The sequence below is a fragment of the Kwoniella botswanensis genome, chromosome 3 (assembly GCF_036426115.1).
Source record: "Kwoniella botswanensis chromosome 3, complete sequence".
In the NCBI taxonomy this organism is placed as follows: domain Eukaryota; kingdom Fungi; phylum Basidiomycota; class Tremellomycetes; order Tremellales; family Cryptococcaceae; genus Kwoniella; species Kwoniella botswanensis.
Window position 1 is genome coordinate 1923 of NC_088601.1, and position 19091 is coordinate 21013.

A 19091-nucleotide genomic window follows, 5' to 3' on the forward strand; every position below is an offset into this window, starting at 1 on the left:
CAGCGAAGGCAATGTATGCTGGGACTATGCTTGGCCATAGATGCTGTCGTCAAGGAGAAGGTTCAAGCCAGGCTCGACCAGGTGGATCGTAAGACCTGCCACATAAAGCCAGCAACGACCGTTTCAGGTCTGCCGTTGACCAAGGAAGCTCGATCTCCGTGGATTGTCCCCTTCCGACTTTCAAGATGTCCAGGTTGACCATGTAGCCGATTTCTTCCGCTTCGGTCAGCTGGCTACCTGCTCTGCGATCACCCAAGGTCAATCAGAGCTGCACATGGATAACCATGATGACCGTCGTCTATACACCACTCCTCGTCTTGGGTCGGGAGAACTTAGACTGGGATCACACAGATGGTAGGGGTGATCTCTTGCTTCCCACGTTAGGACTCGCTTTACCCGTCTTTCCCGGTGATGTTGTGTTCTTCCAGCCAGGGCTCCTACCTCATCGAGTGGTGGCTCTCAAGCCAGAAGATGCCAAGAAACGAGTGGTGATCACCATGTTCACCTGCGAGCCTACAACGGATTACTTGGACATGCAAGGAATCATGTTACCCCGTAAGAGGTCCTGGAAGCCGAGGTCAGGGCAGGATACTTGTCCCAAATGTGATAAGACCTACAAGGATCTCCTCGATCACATCAAGAAGAAACACGGTGAGGACAGGTTCACTGCAGAGGAGATGGCAGAGACGGGCTTATGGGTGTGCTCCTGCGGAAGGTGACAGCTAGTGAGAGGGTTATCCTACCACCGTAAACGATACCCCAGTCATCATGTGTAAGCCATAAGCGCTATGTAATTATGTACCAACCATACTATGTATACTCAGTAGTGGTTTCTGTAGGGTCAGCCGGACAGTATGTACGATCCTTCGTATCCCCAGTAGTGGTTTCTTTAGGGGTCAGACTCAGTAGTGGTTTCTTTAGGGGTCAGCCAGTAAGGGTGTACGATCCTTTGTATACCCAGTAGTGGTTTTGTAGGGTCAGCCAGACAGTATGTACGATCCTTCGTATCCCCAGTAGTGGTTTCTTTAGGGGTCAGACTCAGTAGTGGTTTCTTTAGGGGTCAGCCAGTAGTGGTTTTATAGGGGTCAGTCTGCGTCTGTTTGATATGTAACCCCAATAGGGGTTTCTTTAGTAGTCAGGTCTCTACTTACCATACTTCTTCTACTCAGTAGGGATTTCTTTGATGCGATTCCATTTAGACATTCATATCACATAAATACCATGCCCAGAGGAAAGACGACCAACCCCTCAGGCAGATGCAATAGGTGTGCTGGGATTCTTTATGTCGATCTGGTGGAACACTTCAAGAAGAGACACAAGGGAGATCGATTCACCAAGGATGATATTTCAGACACGGAGGTGGTGGTATGTGCATGTGGGAGATTGGTGTTGAATGCGAGTGGGCTCAACAAACATCAGCTACGGTTCAACTGTCCCAGTTACTCTCCAGCTCAAAGGGCCGCTCGATATCTCAGCAACTCATTGACACCTGCCCTTCGACAGCATCTCTTTACTCTCCAGCTCAAAGGGCAGCTCCATATCTCAGCAACTCATTGACACCTGCCCTTCGATAGCATCTCTCCTTGAAGCATCCCCGGAGATCCACTCTAAAGACCCCCAGTCGTTTCAGCAGTCCGCTCAGCTCGGCGCACTCTGCATCTGGCCATGTCCCACCAGCTAACTCCACGTCATCCCTCTGAGTTCAGTCGTGGGAACGCCCAGTCTGAGTCCTGCAAGTACCCGTCGGTCATCTCAGTCTCTGTCACCCAACGGTCTGTCCATCAACCACTTGCAGATCAACAGCTCACCACTCCTCCCACCCGTAGGTCCTCCTCCAGAGTTACCAATCCCGTCCTCTATGTATACGATGAGGCGGATGATGACGTATTCAGTCATGGTCAGGAGACGGAAGTGTATGAAGAGGACGGGGCTGGTAAAGAAGTAGAAGAAGATGACGACGACGAGGAGGAGGAGGAGGAGGAGGAGGAAGAGATCGAGGATGAGGCTTATGGGAGAGAAAGCGGGCCAAGGAGATCGAGGATGCAGCCCAGGATGGGGATGACAGACCATGGTCCGATGAAGAGAATGAAGAGGAACGATCAGTGATGAGTGACGATGGATCATATCAATGGCAGCCAGAAGAAGATGAATCGGACCAAGGGGATGGATATAGATCCCCAGGAGTCTGATGGACGGGATGGTCAAGGGATAATGGAAGATGGTGCGGGCAGAGATGACGGTGGTGAGGACATAGACGATGACCTTTGGGACTTACTGGGAGGGATGAGGATGGAGAAGAACGAGGGAGCATACGTGCTAGTACGGAACAAGATGTCACGGGAGAACAAGAGGGTGTGGATGTACGGGATAGAGGGTGGAGCCCTCCAGTATTAGAAGATGTGGGGTGGAATGGCTCGAGTCGTTTGTCCCAGAGTTACCTTTCATGGGAGGATTCAAGAAGCTGGTGGAACATCAGGAGGAAGGGAACGACTGGCTGGACGAGTTGGAGAGAAACCTACCGATGTGGACCGATGGGAACTGTCAATCTCACCAGAGGAATACTTGAACAGGTTTGAAAGCTCGCTGGCCGATGTCCAGATCGTCAACCGGGCACCTACAAGGAGGCTTGAAACGTCCCACGGTCCAGACTTCAGCCAGTACATGTATCTCGCTCAAGCCACCCACCAGTTATGGGTCCATCCTCGACATAGAGACGTTTTCATTGAAGAAGCCGACAAGTACCAAGCCATCCAAAAGGTCGATTCCGTGAGCAAGCCAGTCTGGGCAGGGCTCATCTCCCGACCAGTGTTTTTGTTCACTGCCTCATTGCTTCCGGATGCAGTGTCATGGCTCAAGGCATATGGTCAGAAGATGCCCATCACAGATCGCTTCCTCAGCTCGGAACCAGCTCAGGTCGATCACAAGTATGCGAAATACAACAAATGGGACATTGGGGTCAACTTTGGATCTCCTTACATCTGGCTGTTTGCTTCGGCCACAGCAGACACAATGGCTTCCGTCACTATCGGACCATGTTGCCGGGGTCGATGGACTATGGTACGGTCAGCATCAAAGCCACCCACAAACGGCGCAAGTTCAAGCTCAAAATCTACCCAAGGATCGTCCATGTCATCAAGTCGTTCGACTCTCACCTGCAAGGGAGCATTCCCAAGACCATGTACGGGGTCAGGAATCAAGTCGAGAAGGCGTCAAGGATGATACACAACCTTTCCAGCAAGGACGACAGAGGTCTCGGAGGTTCCGGATAGAGGTCAGTGTGACGGCACCCGGCGAAAGAAGCCCGCCGTCTGGTGGAAGCGACTCCATTCCTTGATCCTTCCTACTGGCTCGGTCAAGGAGAAGGTCCTCACTGCAAACATCACCTGGATGCCAAGCTGGTCACCCGAGGGCTTTCCTCAGTAATGCCAACTGGGTATACGAGCAAGCTCAGATCAGAAGCGTGTTTCAAGGAGCCGCATCCAACGTACCTACTCCACAGCAAAGACAGATCCTGGTCGACATCTTGAATTCTCTCGGCTGGAATTCAGATCATGGCTCACCCACCAAGTCGCTGTCAACCGATGCCTGGTGGATGGGTGGTGAGGAGGTAGTTCCGACCTGCTTCAGCTTGCTGTCTGACAAGTATCGGACTGATGAACAGTTGGATGGTCTGTTTGGATTGGTGAAACGCATCATGCCCAATGGTCGATTCCCCTGTCAGAGATCCCGATGGACCTGGTCATGGATATCATAGGAACAGCGCTCATCCTTTCAGGATCGCCTGCGGTAAGAAGGGATGCCGCCATAAGCTGAATGGGGTGAAGATGCTGAGGTGGTTGACAGAATTGGTCTCGGCCGAGGTCTTGGGGATATCAGACTTGGGAATCCAGCAGGGGCCGTGGGAGGTGACGAGGGTATGGAAGATGAGGATAGGACAGGACTTGGTGGTGAGTCGCTTGATCTATGCACGGTAAGCGATAAGCTGACTTGTGGTTTGGGTCAGACGAGACGCGTCAAACAGGTGAGCCGTACGCTCAGTGAGGGTTTCTGTAGGGGTCAACCTGGGTCAGAAATTTGATCCCGGCTTAGGAGGTCGGAAGGTCGAGTGAGTGAAAATAAATTCTCATTTGTCACTCGCGGCACCTATGCATGATCTGACTTGAGATTCTGAATCGGCAGCTCGTTCTGTATTGGGAATATCTTGAACAACTTGAAGAATGCATGCATGGGCGATTTGAAAAAGTTTTTCACCAAGTCGGATTTGATCCCGGCTTAGGGGTCGGACTGTCTTGTGAGTGAAAATAAATTCTCATTCGTCACACATCGCAGCTATGCACAATCTGACTTCAGATCCTGGTTCAGCAGCCGATTCTGTACTGGTAATGTCTTAGAGACTTGGAAGAATACATGCATGCGCGAAACGGAAAATGTTTTTCACTCTTCCTCGATTTGATCCCGGCGGGGTCAGACCGAGCTGTGAGTGAAAATAATTTCTCATTTGTCACACACCGATGCTATCGTCCTGCAACTGGTATATCCTGGCTCACACACTCCTCCTCTACCAGGTGATATATGTCATGAAGCATGCATGTGCGTGGCCGATGTAATCTTTTTCAGACCCAAATTTGATCCCGGCTTGGGGTCGCTCCGTGCCGACCCAGAATATTTTCTCAATCACGCTACACATCACGTAGAGACCTCAGATCAATTTTCCCAGCATCCTAGACGTCCCCTCTACCATCTGGGACGATAATATGCATGCACGAAATTCGGCCCAAAATCGGCACCCCTCAGAGAATCGGTATGTAACCCAACCCTAACACACACCCACACGTGGTCCCCGCCACCTATACCTTCATAACTACCTGGCTGATCGCCCGTTTGACTGGGGGTTAATGGGGTTAACCGATGTTTTGTTCAATCCAGCTCGTTCAGATGTAACAGCTCCAGTCTGCATGAAATATACTTAGTCATCACCTGTCGCAGCCTCAGCTGTCCACCATCTTCAAGCACTATTTCCCTTGGGGATTTCGCATAATCTCATCACACAGAATCTGTCATTCACTGCTAATTTATCAGATTTAACCCATATCGAGCGAATTTTCAAACCAGCTACCTATCCACAAACCATATGACCCCAGACAACGTAGATCCACTTCATTTGGATTGCATAATACTGATTTGGCAAATTGCTCCACACCCAGCGCGGTTAGAGTAGTGTGGCCCGTACCATCAGATTCCTCTCGAAATTTCGCATCTAACGGTACCCCTCACGGTACCCCTCACTCAAAAACTTGCGTCTAGGAATGCCCTTTTTCTAACTCCTTGACCGTTGCAGATAGAGTTAAACCGATCCTACCATTAGAATCGCATTGAAATTTCGTTAGGAATGAGTCCCCATACCACTTTTACCATCTGGGTGGCCGACGATGTGATGCCATGCGAGATTGGTCGTATGGTGCGATAGATGATGCGATAACGATGCGACAACGATGTCATACGATGAATCACGATGCGATATTGGTCGTATGGTGCGATAACGATGTCATAACGATGCGATATTGGTCGTAAACGACGCGATATTGGTCGTATGATGCGATACACGATGTCATAACGATGCGATATTGGTCGTATGATGCGATAAACGATGCGATATTGGTCGTATGGTGCGATCAATGGTGTCGTCCATATCGCATCGTCAGAGCAGGTCGATGTCTATATAAGCAGGGGGTCGATTTAGGGGTCAGAGGACATTCCCCACCACCCACCGAACGCCCATACACGATTAAATCTAAGTTGACATCATATCGTACCGTACGCTGATTCTGAACCGATAGGAACGCTAAAACCGGTACGCGATCCAACCCCATCGATTTGACAGTGAGTCGCAACGTCCTGTTCAAGCCAAAGCGGAAGACGAGACCGGCACCGGCACCGGCACCATCGCACAGAAAGGTGCTCCGCATGGAGGAATTGAAGAAGAAGATGGACCCGATGGTCCTGACCAAGCTGGGACGGGGATATAGGGCCAAGTAGTATATAGTCTAATGATGCATATGAGGGTTGCGGTGGGCGGCACATGCCGTGCCCATCGGGTCTGGCAGAGCTGTGTATGGTGGAGGGTCATGTCGAAAGCTGACCGGTAGGTTGTCTTAGGTACCGTATCACATCACAAACCGTAACGCCCCGATTGAATAGGTACAGTACAGACATCGGGTGATACAAACCGTGAGTTTCCGTCATGTGATCCACCGTCACTCACCATCATCCCTTAGGCAGCCATGTCTCGAGTCCCATCCGTCATCCAAGCGCCCACACCGGCCCATGTCCAGACATACTACTGCACCCACACCAGGTCAAACCGATCAAACATCGAGGCAACTGTGAGACGGCTACTTGGTGACTCGGCTGACCAGCCGCTCCGTCGACTGCCTGAGCATGGCGATTTGGCCATTCCGCGCCCCCATAGATCGGGTGGTCCCAAGTTCTGGGTGGTCAGGATCTCCGGTCAGCTATCACAGGAGATCAGGATACCATACTTGAAGCCGCCAGGAAAAGTGAGAGCGCTGGGTGTCAAGCTTTCATCAAAGGTACCGAGCGTACCACTGGACTGAGCCCGCATCATCTTGGTGTCTTCTTCCGTGCCTCCGAGATCCATACACCCTGGGTCACCAATGACACACTACAACCACATTCGAACAAACGGGTCGCAGCAGCGAAGGCAATGTATGCTGGGACTATGCTTGGCCATAGATGCTGTCGTCAAGGAGAAGGTTCAAGCCAGGCTCGACCAGGTGGATCGTAAGACCTGCCTGGCACATAAAGCCAGCAACGACCGTTTCAGGTCTGCCGTTGACCAAGGAAAGCTCGATCTCCGTGGATTGTCCCCTTCCGACTTTCAAGATGTCCAGGTTGACCATGTAGCCGATTTCTTCCGCTTCGGTCAGCTGGCTACCTGCTCTGCGATCACCCAAGGTCAATCAGAAGCTGCACATGGATAACCATGATGACCGTCGTCTATACACCACACTCCTCGTCTTGGGTCGGGAGAACTTAGACTGGGATCACACAGATGGTAGGGGTGATCTCTTGCTTCCCACGTTAGGACTCGCTTTACCCGTCTTTCCCGGTGATGTTGTGTTCTTCCAGCCAGGGCTCCTACCTCATCGAGTGGTGGCTCTCAAGCCAGAAGATGCCAAGAAACGAGTGGTGATCACCATGTTCACCTGCGAGCCTACAACGGATTACTTGGACATGCAAGGAATCATGTTACCCCGTGCTAAGAGGTCCTGGAAGCCGAGGTCAGGGCAGGATACTTGTCCCAAATGTGATAAGACCTACAAGGATCTCCTCGATCACATCAAGAAGAAACACGGTGAGGACAGGTTCACTGCAGAGGAGATGGCAGAGACGGGCTTATGGGTGTGCTCCTGCGGAAAGGTGACAGCTAGTGAGAGAGGGTTATCCTACCACCGTAAACGATACCCCAGTCATCATGTGTAAGCCATAAGCGCTATGTAATTATGTACCAACCATACTATGTATACTCAGTAGTGGTTTCTGTAGGGGTCAGCCGGACAGTATGTACGATCCTTCGTATCCCCAGTAGTGGTTTCTTTAGGGGTCAGACTCAGTAGTGGTTTCTTTAGGGGTCAGCCAGTAAGGGTGTACGATCCTTTGTATACCCAGTAGTGGTTTTGTAGGGGTCAGCCAGACAGTATGTACGATCCTTCGTATCCCCAGTAGTGGTTTCTTTAGGGGTCAGACTCAGTAGTGGTTTCTTTAGGGGTCAGCCAGTAGTGGTTTTTATAGGGTCAGACGCGTCTGCTTGTACAATTTGATATGTAACCCCAATAGGGGTTTCTTTAGTAGTCAGACGCGTCTCTACTTACCATACTTCTTCTACTCAGTAGGGATTTCTTTGATGCGATTCCATTTAGACATTCATATCACATAAGAAATACCATGCCCAGAGGAAAGACGACCAACCCCTCAGGCAGATGCAATAGGTGTGCTGGGATTCTTTATGTCGATCTGGTGGAACACTTCAAGAAGAGACACAAGGGAGATCGATTCACCAAGGATGATATTTCAGACACGGAGGTGGTGGTATGTGCATGTGGGAGATTGGTGTTGAATGCGAGTGGGCTCAACAAACATCAGCTACGGTTCAACTGTCCCAGTTACTCTCCAGCTCAAAGGGCCGCTCGATATCTCAGCAACTCATTGACACCTGCCCCTTCGACAGCATCTCTTTACTCTCCAGCTCAAAGGGCAGCTCCATATCTCAGCAACTCATTGACACCTGCCCCTTCGATAGCATCTCTCCTTGAAGCATCCCCTTGGAGATCCACTCTAAAGACCCCCAGTCGTTTCAGCAGTCCGCTCAGCTCGGCGCACTCTGCATCTGGCCATGTCCCACCAGCTAACTCCACGTCATCCCCTCTGAGTTCAGTCGTGGGAACGCCCAGTCTGAGTCCTGCAAGTACCCGTCGGTCATCTCAGTCTCTGTCACCCAACGGTCTGTCCATCAACCACTTGCAGATCAACAGCTCACCACTCACTCCCACCCGTAGGTCCTCCTCCAGAGTTACCAATCCCGTCCTCTATGTATACGATGAGGCGGATGATGACGTATTCAGTCATGGTCAGGAGACGGAAGTGTATGAAGAGGACGGGGCTGGTAAAGAAGTAGAAGAAGATGACGACGACGAGGAGGAGGAGGAGGAGGAGGAGGAAGAGATCGAGGATGAGGCTTATTGGGAGAGAAAGCGGGCCAAGGAGATCGAGGATGCAGCCCAGGATGGGGATGACAGACCATGGTCCGATGAAGAGAATGAAGAGGAACGATCAGTGATGAGTGACGATGGATCATATCAATGGCAGCCAGAAGAAGATGAATCGGACCAAGGGGGATGGATATAGATCCCCAGGAGTCTGATGGACGGGATGGTCAAGGGATAATGGAAGATGGTGCGGGCAGAGATGACGGTGGTGAGGACATAGACGATGACCTTTGGGACTTACTGGGAGGGATGAGGATGGAGAAGAACGAGGGAGCATACGTGCTAGTACGGAACAAGATGTCACGGGAGAACAAGAGGGTGTGGATGTACGGGATAGAGGGTGGAGCCCTCCAGTATTAGAAGATGTGGGGTGGAATGGCTCGAGTCGTTTGTCCCAGAGTTACCTTTCATGGGAGGATTCAAGAAGCTGGTGGAACATCAGGAGGAAGGGAACGACTGGCTGGACGAGTTGGAGAGGAAACCTACCGATGTGGACCGATGGGAACTGTCAATCTCACCAGAGGAATACTTGAACAGGTTTGAAAGCTCGCTGGCCGATGTCCAGATCGTCAACCGGGCACCTACAAGGAGGCTTGAAACGTCCCACGGTCCAGACTTCAGCCAGTACATGTATCTCGCTCAAGCCACCCACCAGTTATGGGTCCATCCTCGACATAGAGACGTTTTCATTGAAGAAGCCGACAAGTACCAAGCCATCCAAAAAGGTCGATTCCGTGAGCAAGCCAGTCTGGGCAGGGCTCATCTCCCGACCAGTGTTTTTGTTCACTGCCTCATTGCTTCCGGATGCAGTGTCATACGGCTCAAGGCATATGGTCAGAAGATGCCCATCACAGATCGCTTCCTCAGCTCGGAACCAGCTCAGGTCGATCACAAGTATGCGAAATACAACAAATGGGACATTGGGGTCAACTTTGGATCTCCTTACATCTGGCTGTTTGCTTCGGCCACAGGCAGACACAATGGCTTCCGTCACTATCGGACCATGTTGCCGGGGTCGATGGACTATGGTACGGTCAGCATCAAAGCCACCCACAAACGGCGCAAGTTCAAGCTCAAAATCTACCCAAGGATCGTCCATGTCATCAAGTCGTTCGACTCTCACCTGCAAGGGAGCATTCCCAAGACCATGTACGGGGTCAGGAATCAAGTCGAGAAGGCGTCAAGGATGATACACAACCTTTCCAGCAAGGACGACAGAGGTCTCGGAGGGTTCCGGATAGAGGTCAGTGTGACGGCACCCGGCTTGAAAGAAGCCCGCCGTCTGGTGGAAGCGACTCCATTCCTTGATCCTTCCTACTGGCTCGGTCAAGGAGAAGGTCCTCACTGCAAACATCACCTGGATGCCAAGCTGGTCACCCGAGAGGCTTTCCTCAGTAATGCCAACTGGGTATACGAGCAAGCTCAGATCAGAAGCGTGTTTCAAGGAGCCGCATCCAACGTACCTACTCCACAGCAAAGACAGATCCTGGTCGACATCTTGAATTCTCTCGGCTGGAATTCAGATCATGGCTCACCCACCAAGTCGCTGTCAACCGATGCCTGGTGGATGGGTGGTGAGGAGGTAGTTCCGACCTGCTTCAGCTTGCTGTCTGACAAGTATCGGACTGATGAACAGTTGGATGGTCTGTTTGGATTGGTGAAACGCATCATGCCCAATGGTCGATTCCCCTGTCAGAGAGATCCCGATGGACCTGGTCATGGATATCATAGGAACAGCGCTCATCCTTTCAGGATCGCCTGCGGTAAGAAGGGATGCCGCCATAAGCTGAATGGGGTGAAGATGCTGAGGTGGTTGACAGAATTGGTCTCGGCCGAGGTCTTGGGGATATCAGACTTGGGAATCCAGCAGGGGCCGTGGGAGGTGACGAGGGTATGGAAGATGAGGATAGGACAGGACTTGGTGGTGAGTCGCTTGATCTATGCACGGTAAGCGATAAGCTGACTTGTGGTTTGGGTCAGACGAGACGCGTCAAACAGGTGAGCCGTACGCTCAGTGAGGGTTTCTGTAGGGGTCAACCTGGGTCAGAAATTTGATCCCGGCTTAGGAGGTCGGAAGGTCGAGTGAGTGAAAATAAATTCTCATTTGTCACTCGCGGCACCTATGCATGATCTGACTTGAGATTCTGAATCGGCAGCTCGTTCTGTATTGGGAATATCTTGAACAACTTGAAGAATGCATGCATGGGCGATTTGAAAAAGTTTTCACCAAGTCGGATTTGATCCCGGCTTAGGGGGGTCGGACTGTCTTGTGAGTGAAAATAAATTCTCATTCGTCACACATCGCAGCTATGCACAATCTGACTTCAGATCCTGGTTCAGCAGCCGATTCTGTACTGGTAATGTCTTAGAGACTTGGAAGAATACATGCATGCGCGAAACGGAAAATGTTTTCACTCTTCCTCGATTTGATCCCGGCTTGGGGGGTCAGACCGAGCTGTGAGTGAAAATAATTTCTCATTTGTCACACACCGATGCTATCGTCCTGCAACTGGTATATCCTGGCTCACACACTCCTCCTCTACCAGGTGATATATGTCATGAAGCATGCATGTGTGCGTGGCCGATGTAATCTTTTTTTCAGACCCAAATTTGATCCCGGCTTGGGGGTCGCTCCCGTGCCGACCCAGAATATTTTCTCAATCACGCTACACATCACGTAGAGACCTCAGATCAATTTTCCCAGCATCCTAGACGTCCCCTCTACCATCTGGGACGATAATATGCATGCACGAAATTCGGCCCAAAATCGGCACCCCTCAGAGAATCGGTATGTAACCCAACCCCTAACACACACCCACACGTGGTCCCCGCCACCTATACCTTCATAACTACCTGGCTGATCGCCCGTTTGACTGGGGGTTAATGGGGGGGTTAACCGATGTTTTGTTCAATCCAGCTCGTTCAGATGTAACAGCTCCAGTCTGCATGAAATATACTTAGTCATCACCTGTCGCAGCTCAGCTGTCCACCATCTTCCAAGCACTATTTCCCCTTGGGGATTTCGCATAATCTCATCACACAGAATCTGTCATTCACTGCTAATTTATCAGATTTAACCCATATCGAGCGAATTTTCAAACCAGCTACCTATCCACAAACCATATGACCCCAGACAACGTAGATCCACTTCATTTGGATTGCATAATACTGATTTGGCAAATTGCTCCACACCCAGCGCGGTTAGAGTAGTGTGGCCCGTACCATCAGATTCCTCTCGAAATTTCGCATCTAACGGTACCCCTCACGGTACCCCTCACTCAAAAAAAAAAACTTGCGTCTAGGAATGCCCTTTTTTCTAACTCCTTGACCGTTGCAGATAGAGTTAAACCGATCCTACCATTAGAATCGCATTGAAATTTCGTTAGGAATGAGTCCCCATACCACTTTTACCATCTGGGTGGCCGACGATGTGATGCCATGCGAGATTGGTCGTATGGTGCGATAGATGATGCGATAACGATGCGACAACGATGTCATACGATGAATCACGATGCGATATTGGTCGTATGGTGCGATAACGATGTCATAACGATGCGATATTGGTCGTAAACGACGCGATATTGGTCGTATGATGCGATACACGATGTCATAACGATGCGATATTGGTCGTATGATGCGATAAACGATGCGATATTGGTCGTATGGTGCGATCAATGGTGTCGTCCATATCGCATCGTCAGAGCAGGTCGATGTCTATATAAGCAGGGGTCGATTTAGGGGTCAGAGGACATTCCCCACCACCCACCGAACGCCCATACACGATTAAATCTAAGTTGACATCATATCGTACCGTACGCTGATTCTGAACCGATAGGAACGCTAAAACCGGTACGCGATCCAACCCCATCGATTTGACAGTGAGTCGCAACGTCCTGTTCAAGCCAAAGCGGAAGACGAGACCGGCACCGGCACCGGCACCATCGCACAGAAAGGTGCTCCGCATGGAGGAATTGAAGAAGAAGATGGACCCGATGGTCCTGACCAAGCTGGGACGGGGATATAGGGCCAAGTAGTATATAGTCTAATGATGCATATGAGGGTTGCGGTGGGCGGCACATGCCGTGCCCATCGGGTCTGGCAGAGCTGTGTATGGTGGAGGGTCATGTCGAAAGCTGACCGGTAGGTTGTCTTAGGTACCGTATCACATCACAAACCGTAACGCCCCGATTGAATAGGTACAGTACAGACATCGGGTGATACAAACCGTGAGTTTCCGTCATGTGATCCACCGTCACTCACCATCATCCCTTAGGCAGCCATGTCTCGAGTCCCATCCGTCATCCAAGCGCCCACACCGGCCCATGTCCAGACATACTACTGCACCCACACCAGGTCAAACCGATCAAACATCGAGGCAACTGTGAGACGGCTACTTGGTGACTCGGCTGACCAGCCGCTCCGTCGACTGCCTGAGCATGGCGATTTGGCCATTCCGCGCCCCCATAGATCGGGTGGTCCCAAGTTCTGGGTGGTCAGGATCTCCGGTCAGCTATCACAGGGAGATCAGGATACCATACTTGAAGCCGCCAGGAAAAGTGAGAGCGCTGGGTGTCAAGCTTTCATCAAAGGTACCGAGCGTACCACTGGACTGAGCCCGCATCATCTTGGTGTCTTCTTCCGTGCCTCCGAGATCCATACACCCTGGGTCACCAATGACACACTACAACCACATTCGAACAAACGGGTCGCAGCAGCGAGAAGGCAATGTATGCTGGGACTATGCTTGGCCATAGATGCTGTCGTCAAGGAGAAGGTTCAAGCCAGGCTCGACCAGGTGGATCGTAAGACCTGCCTGGCACATAAAGCCAGCAACGACCGTTTCAGGTCTGCCGTTGACCAAGGAAAGCTCGATCTCCGTGGATTGTCCCCTTCCGACTTTCAAGATGTCCAGGTTGACCATGTAGCCGATTTCTTCCGCTTCGGTCAGCTGGCTACCTGCTCTGCGATCACCCAAGGTCAATCAGAGAAGCTGCACATGGATAACCATGATGACCGTCGTCTATACACCACACTCCTCGTCTTGGGTCGGGAGAACTTAGACTGGGATCACACAGATGGTAGGGTGATCTCTTGCTTCCCACGTTAGGACTCGCTTTACCCGTCTTTCCCGGTGATGTTGTGTTCTTCCAGCCAGGGCTCCTACCTCATCGAGTGGTGGCTCTCAAGCCAGAAGATGCCAAGAAACGAGTGGTGATCACCATGTTCACCTGCGAGCCTACAACGGATTACTTGGACATGCAAGGAATCATGTTACCCCGTGCTAAGAGGTCCTGGAAGCCGAGGTCAGGGCAGGATACTTGTCCCAAATGTGATAAGACCTACAAGGATCTCCTCGATCACATCAAGAAGAAACACGGTGAGGACAGGTTCACTGCAGAGGAGATGGCAGAGACGGGCTTATGGGTGTGCTCCTGCGGAAAGGTGACAGCTAGTGAGAGAGGGTTATCCTACCACCGTAAACGATACCCCAGTCATCATGTGTAAGCCATAAGCGCTATGTAATTATGTACCAACCATACTATGTATACTCAGTAGTGGTTTCTGTAGGGGTCAGCCGGACAGTATGTACGATCCTTCGTATCCCCAGTAGTGGTTTCTTTAGGGTCAGACTCAGTAGTGGTTTCTTTAGGGGTCAGCCAGTAAGGGTGTACGATCCTTTGTATACCCAGTAGTGGTTTTGTAGGGGTCAGCCAGACAGTATGTACGATCCTTCGTATCCCCAGTAGTGGTTTCTTTAGGGGTCAGACTCAGTAGTGGTTTCTTTAGGGGTCAGCCAGTAGTGGTTTTTATAGGGGTCAGACGCGTCTGCTTGTACAATTTGATATGTAACCCCAATAGGGGTTTCTTTAGTAGTCAGACGCGTCTCTACTTACCATACTTCTTCTACTCAGTAGGGATTTCTTTGATGCGATTCCATTTAGACATTCATATCACATAAGAAATACCATGCCCAGAGGAAAGACGACCAACCCCTCAGGCAGATGCAATAGGTGTGCTGGGATTCTTTATGTCGATCTGGTGGAACACTTCAAGAAGAGACACAAGGGAGATCGATTCACCAAGGATGATATTTCAGACACGGAGGTGGTGGTATGTGCATGTGGGAGATTGGTGTTGAATGCGAGTGGGCTCAACAAACATCAGCTACGGTTCAACTGTCCCAGTTACTCTCCAGCTCAAAGGGCCGCTCGATATCTCAGCAACTCATTGACACCTGCCCCTTCGACAGCATCTCTTTACTCTCCAGCTCAAAGGGCAGCTCCATATCTCAGCAACTCATTGACACCTGCCCCTTCGATAGCATCTCTCCTTGAAGCATCCCCTTGGAGATCCACTCTAAAGACCCCCAGTCGTTTCAGCAGTCCGCTCAGCTCGGCGCACTCTGCATCTGGCCATGTCCCACCAGCTAACTCCACGTCATCCCCTCTGAGTTCAGTCGTGGGAACGCCCAGTCTGAGTCCTGCAAGTACCCGTCGGTCATCTCAGTCTCTGTCACCCAACGGTCTGTCCATCAACCACTTGCAGATCAACAGCTCACCACTCACTCCCACCCGTAGGTCCTCCTCCAGAGTTACCAATCCCGTCCTCTATGTATACGATGAGGCGGATGATGACGTATTCAGTCATGGTCAGGAGACGGAAGTGTATGAAGAGGACGGGGCTGGTAAAGAAGTAGAAGAAGATGACGACGACGAGGAGGAGGAGGAGGAGGAGGAGGAAGAGATCGAGGATGAGGCTTATTGGGAGAGAAAGCGGGCCAAGGAGATCGAGGATGCAGCCCAGGATGGGGATGACAGACCATGGTCCGATGAAGAGAATGAAGAGGAACGATCAGTGATGAGTGACGATGGATCATATCAATGGCAGCCAGAAGAAGATGAATCGGACCAAGGGGGGATGGATATAGATCCCCAGGAGTCTGATGGACGGGATGGTCAAGGGATAATGGAAGATGGTGCGGGCAGAGATGACGGTGGTGAGGACATAGACGATGACCTTTGGGACTTACTGGGAGGGGATGAGGATGGAGAAGAACGAGGGAGCATACGTGCTAGTACGGAACAAGATGTCACGGGAGAACAAGAGGGTGTGGATGTACGGGATAGAGGGTGGAGCCCTCCAGTATTAGAAGATGTGGGGTGGAATGGCTCGAGTCGTTTGTCCCAGAGTTACCTTTCATGGGAGGATTCAAGAAGCTGGTGGAACATCAGGAGGAAGGGAACGACTGGCTGGACGAGTTGGAGAGGAAACCTACCGATGTGGACCGATGGGAACTGTCAATCTCACCAGAGGAATACTTGAACAGGTTTGAAAGCTCGCTGGCCGATGTCCAGATCGTCAACCGGGCACCTACAAGGAGGCTTGAAACGTCCCACGGTCCAGACTTCAGCCAGTACATGTATCTCGCTCAAGCCACCCACCAGTTATGGGTCCATCCTCGACATAGAGACGTTTTCATTGAAGAAGCCGACAAGTACCAAGCCATCCAAAAAGGTCGATTCCGTGAGCAAGCCAGTCTGGGCAGGGCTCATCTCCCGACCAGTGTTTTTGTTCACTGCCTCATTGCTTCCGGATGCAGTGTCATACGGCTCAAGGCATATGGTCAGAAGATGCCCATCACAGATCGCTTCCTCAGCTCGGAACCAGCTCAGGTCGATCACAAGTATGCGAAATACAACAAATGGGACATTGGGGTCAACTTTGGATCTCCTTACATCTGGCTGTTTGCTTCGGCCACAGGCAGACACAATGGCTTCCGTCACTATCGGACCATGTTGCCGGGGTCGATGGACTATGGTACGGTCAGCATCAAAGCCACCCACAAACGGCGCAAGTTCAAGCTCAAAATCTACCCAAGGATCGTCCATGTCATCAAGTCGTTCGACTCTCACCTGCAAGGGAGCATTCCCAAGACCATGTACGGGGTCAGGAATCAAGTCGAGAAGGCGTCAAGGATGATACACAACCTTTCCAGCAAGGACGACAGAGGTCTCGGAGGGTTCCGGATAGAGGTCAGTGTGACGGCACCCGGCTTGAAAGAAGCCCGCCGTCTGGTGGAAGCGACTCCATTCCTTGATCCTTCCTACTGGCTCGGTCAAGGAGAAGGTCCTCACTGCAAACATCACCTGGATGCCAAGCTGGTCACCCGAGAGGCTTTCCTCAGTAATGCCAACTGGGTATACGAGCAAGCTCAGATCAGAAGCGTGTTTCAAGGAGCCGCATCCAACGTACCTACTCCACAGCAAAGACAGATCCTGGTCGACATCTTGAATTCTCTCGGCTGGAATTCAGATCATGGCTCACCCACCAAGTCGCTGTCAACCGATGCCTGGTGGATGGGTGGTGAGGAGGTAGTTCCGACCTGCTTCAGCTTGCTGTCTGACAAGTATCGGACTGATGAACAGTTGGATGGTCTGTTTGGATTGGTGAAACGCATCATGCCCAATGGTCGATTCCCCTGTCAGAGAGATCCCGATGGACCTGGTCATGGATATCATAGGAACAGCGCTCATCCTTTCAGGATCGCCTGCGGTAAGAAGGGATGCCGCCATAAGCTGAATGGGGTGAAGATGCTGAGGTGGTTGACAGAATTGGTCTCGGCCGAGGTCTTGGGGATATCAGACTTGGGAATCCAGCAGGGGCCGTGGGAGGTGACGAGGGTATGGAAGATGAGGATAGGACAGGACTTGGTGGTGAGTCGCTTGATCTATGCACGGTAAGCGATAAGCTGACTTGTGGTTTGGGTCAGACGAGACGCGTCAAACAGGTGAGCCGTACGCTCAGTGAGGGTTTCTGTAGGGGTCAACCTGGGTCAGAAATTTGATCCCGGCTTAGGAGGTCGGAAGGTCGAGTGAGTGAAAATAAATTCTCATTTGTCACTCGCGGCACCTATGCATGATCTGACTTGAGATTCTGAATCGGCAGCTCGTTCTGTATTGGGAATATCTTGAACAACTTGAAGAATGCATGCATGGGCGATTTGAAAAAAGTTTTTCACCAAGTCGGATTTGATCCCGGCTTAGGGGTCGGACTGTCTTGTGAGTGAAAATAAATTCTCATTCGTCACACATCGCAGCTATGCACAATCTGACTTCAGATCCTGGTTCAGCAGCCGATTCTGTACTGGTAATGTCTTAGAGACTTGGAAGAATACATGCATGCGCGAAACGGAAAATGTTTTTCACTCTTCCTCGATTTGATCCCGGCTTGGGGGTCAGACCGAGCTGTGAGTGAAAATAATTTCTCATTTGTCACACACCGATGCTATCGTCCTGCAACTGGTATATCCTGGCTCACACACTCCTCCTCTACCAGGTGATATATGTCATGAAGCATGCATGTGTGCGTGGCCGATGTAATCTTTTTTTTTTTCAGACCCAAATTTGATCCCGGCTTGGGGGGTCGCTCCCGTGCCGACCCAGAATATTTTCTCAATCACGCTACACATCACGTAGAGACCTCAGATCAATTTTCCCAGCATCCTAGACGTCCCCTCACCATCTGGGACGATAATATGCATGCACGAAATTCGGCCCAAAATCGGCACCCCTCAGAGAATCGGTATGTAACCCAACCCCTAACACACACCCACACGTGGTCCCCGCCACCTATACCTTCATAACTACCTGGCTGATCGCCCGTTTGACTGGGGGTTAATGGGGGGGGGTTAACCGATGTTTTTGTTCAATCCAGCTCGTTCAGATGTAACAGCTCCAGTCTGCATGAAATATACTTAGTCATCACCTGTCGCAGCTCAGCTGTCCACCATCTTCCAAGCACTATTTCCCCTTGGGGATTTCGCATAATCTCATCACACAGAATCTGTCATTCACTGCTAATTTATCAGATTTAACCCATATCGAGCGAATTTTCAAACCAGCTACCTATCCACAAACCATATGACCCCAGACAACGTAGATCCACTTCATTTGGATTGCATAATACTGATTTGGCAAATTGCTCCACACCCAGCGCGGTTAGAGTAGTGTGGCCCGTACCATCAGATTCCTCTCGAAATTTCGCATCTAACGGTACCCCTCACGGTACCCCTCACTCAAAAAAAAAACTTGCGTCTAGGAATGCCCTTTTTTTCTAACTCCTTGACCGTTGCAGATAGAGTTAAACCGATCCTACCATTAGAATCGCATTGAAATTTCGTTAGGAATGAGTCCCCATACCACTTTTACCATCTGGGTGGCCGACGATGTGATGCCATGCGAGATTGGTCGTATGGTGCGATAGATGATGCGATAACGATGCGACAACGATGTCATACGATGAATC

At 50.9% G+C, this 19091-nt stretch overlaps 8 protein-coding genes across 8 annotated transcripts; all 8 read left to right on the forward strand.

The window, feature by feature from the left end:
* Positions 1-287: 287 nt before the first annotated feature.
* Positions 288-776, forward strand: L199_007867 (uncharacterized protein; the record flags this gene model as incomplete). The annotated part of the gene is made up of 2 exons (XM_064893553.1): positions 288-651; positions 727-776. The coding sequence occupies 2 exons, from the start codon at positions 288-290 to the stop codon at positions 774-776; spliced, it is 414 nt and encodes a 137-aa protein (XP_064749625.1).
* A 445-nt stretch (positions 777-1221) lies between these two features.
* L199_007868 (uncharacterized protein) lies at positions 1222-1574 on the forward strand (the record flags this gene model as incomplete). The annotated part of the gene is made up of 2 exons (XM_064893554.1): positions 1222-1365; positions 1440-1574. The coding sequence occupies 2 exons, from the start codon at positions 1222-1224 to the stop codon at positions 1572-1574; spliced, it is 279 nt and encodes a 92-aa protein (XP_064749626.1).
* Positions 1575-1665: 91 nt separating this feature from the next.
* L199_007869 (uncharacterized protein) lies at positions 1666-2106 on the forward strand (the record flags this gene model as incomplete). The annotated part of the gene is made up of 1 exon (XM_064893555.1): positions 1666-2106. The coding sequence occupies one exon, from the start codon at positions 1666-1668 to the stop codon at positions 2104-2106; it is 441 nt and encodes a 146-aa protein (XP_064749627.1).
* A 4175-nt stretch (positions 2107-6281) lies between these two features.
* Positions 6282-6614, forward strand: L199_007870 (uncharacterized protein; the record flags this gene model as incomplete). The annotated part of the gene is made up of 1 exon (XM_064893556.1): positions 6282-6614. One exon carries the CDS (start codon positions 6282-6284, stop codon positions 6612-6614), a length of 333 nt encoding a protein of 110 aa, XP_064749628.1.
* A 379-nt stretch (positions 6615-6993) lies between these two features.
* On the forward strand, positions 6994-7503 carry L199_007871 (uncharacterized protein; the record flags this gene model as incomplete). Its single annotated transcript, XM_064893557.1, has 1 exon — positions 6994-7503. The coding sequence occupies one exon, from the start codon at positions 6994-6996 to the stop codon at positions 7501-7503; it is 510 nt and encodes a 169-aa protein (XP_064749629.1).
* Positions 7504-7965: 462 nt separating this feature from the next.
* Positions 7966-8925, forward strand: L199_007872 (uncharacterized protein; the record flags this gene model as incomplete). The annotated part of the gene is made up of 1 exon (XM_064893558.1): positions 7966-8925. The coding sequence occupies one exon, from the start codon at positions 7966-7968 to the stop codon at positions 8923-8925; it is 960 nt and encodes a 319-aa protein (XP_064749630.1).
* A 4140-nt stretch (positions 8926-13065) lies between these two features.
* On the forward strand, positions 13066-14291 carry L199_007873 (uncharacterized protein; the record flags this gene model as incomplete). The annotated part of the gene is made up of 2 exons (XM_064893559.1): positions 13066-13762; positions 13894-14291. The coding sequence occupies 2 exons, from the start codon at positions 13066-13068 to the stop codon at positions 14289-14291; spliced, it is 1095 nt and encodes a 364-aa protein (XP_064749631.1).
* A 462-nt stretch (positions 14292-14753) lies between these two features.
* L199_007874 (uncharacterized protein) lies at positions 14754-16109 on the forward strand (the record flags this gene model as incomplete). The annotated part of the gene is made up of 1 exon (XM_064893560.1): positions 14754-16109. One exon carries the CDS (start codon positions 14754-14756, stop codon positions 16107-16109), a length of 1356 nt encoding a protein of 451 aa, XP_064749632.1.
* Between the last annotated feature and the right edge of the window lie 2982 nt (positions 16110-19091).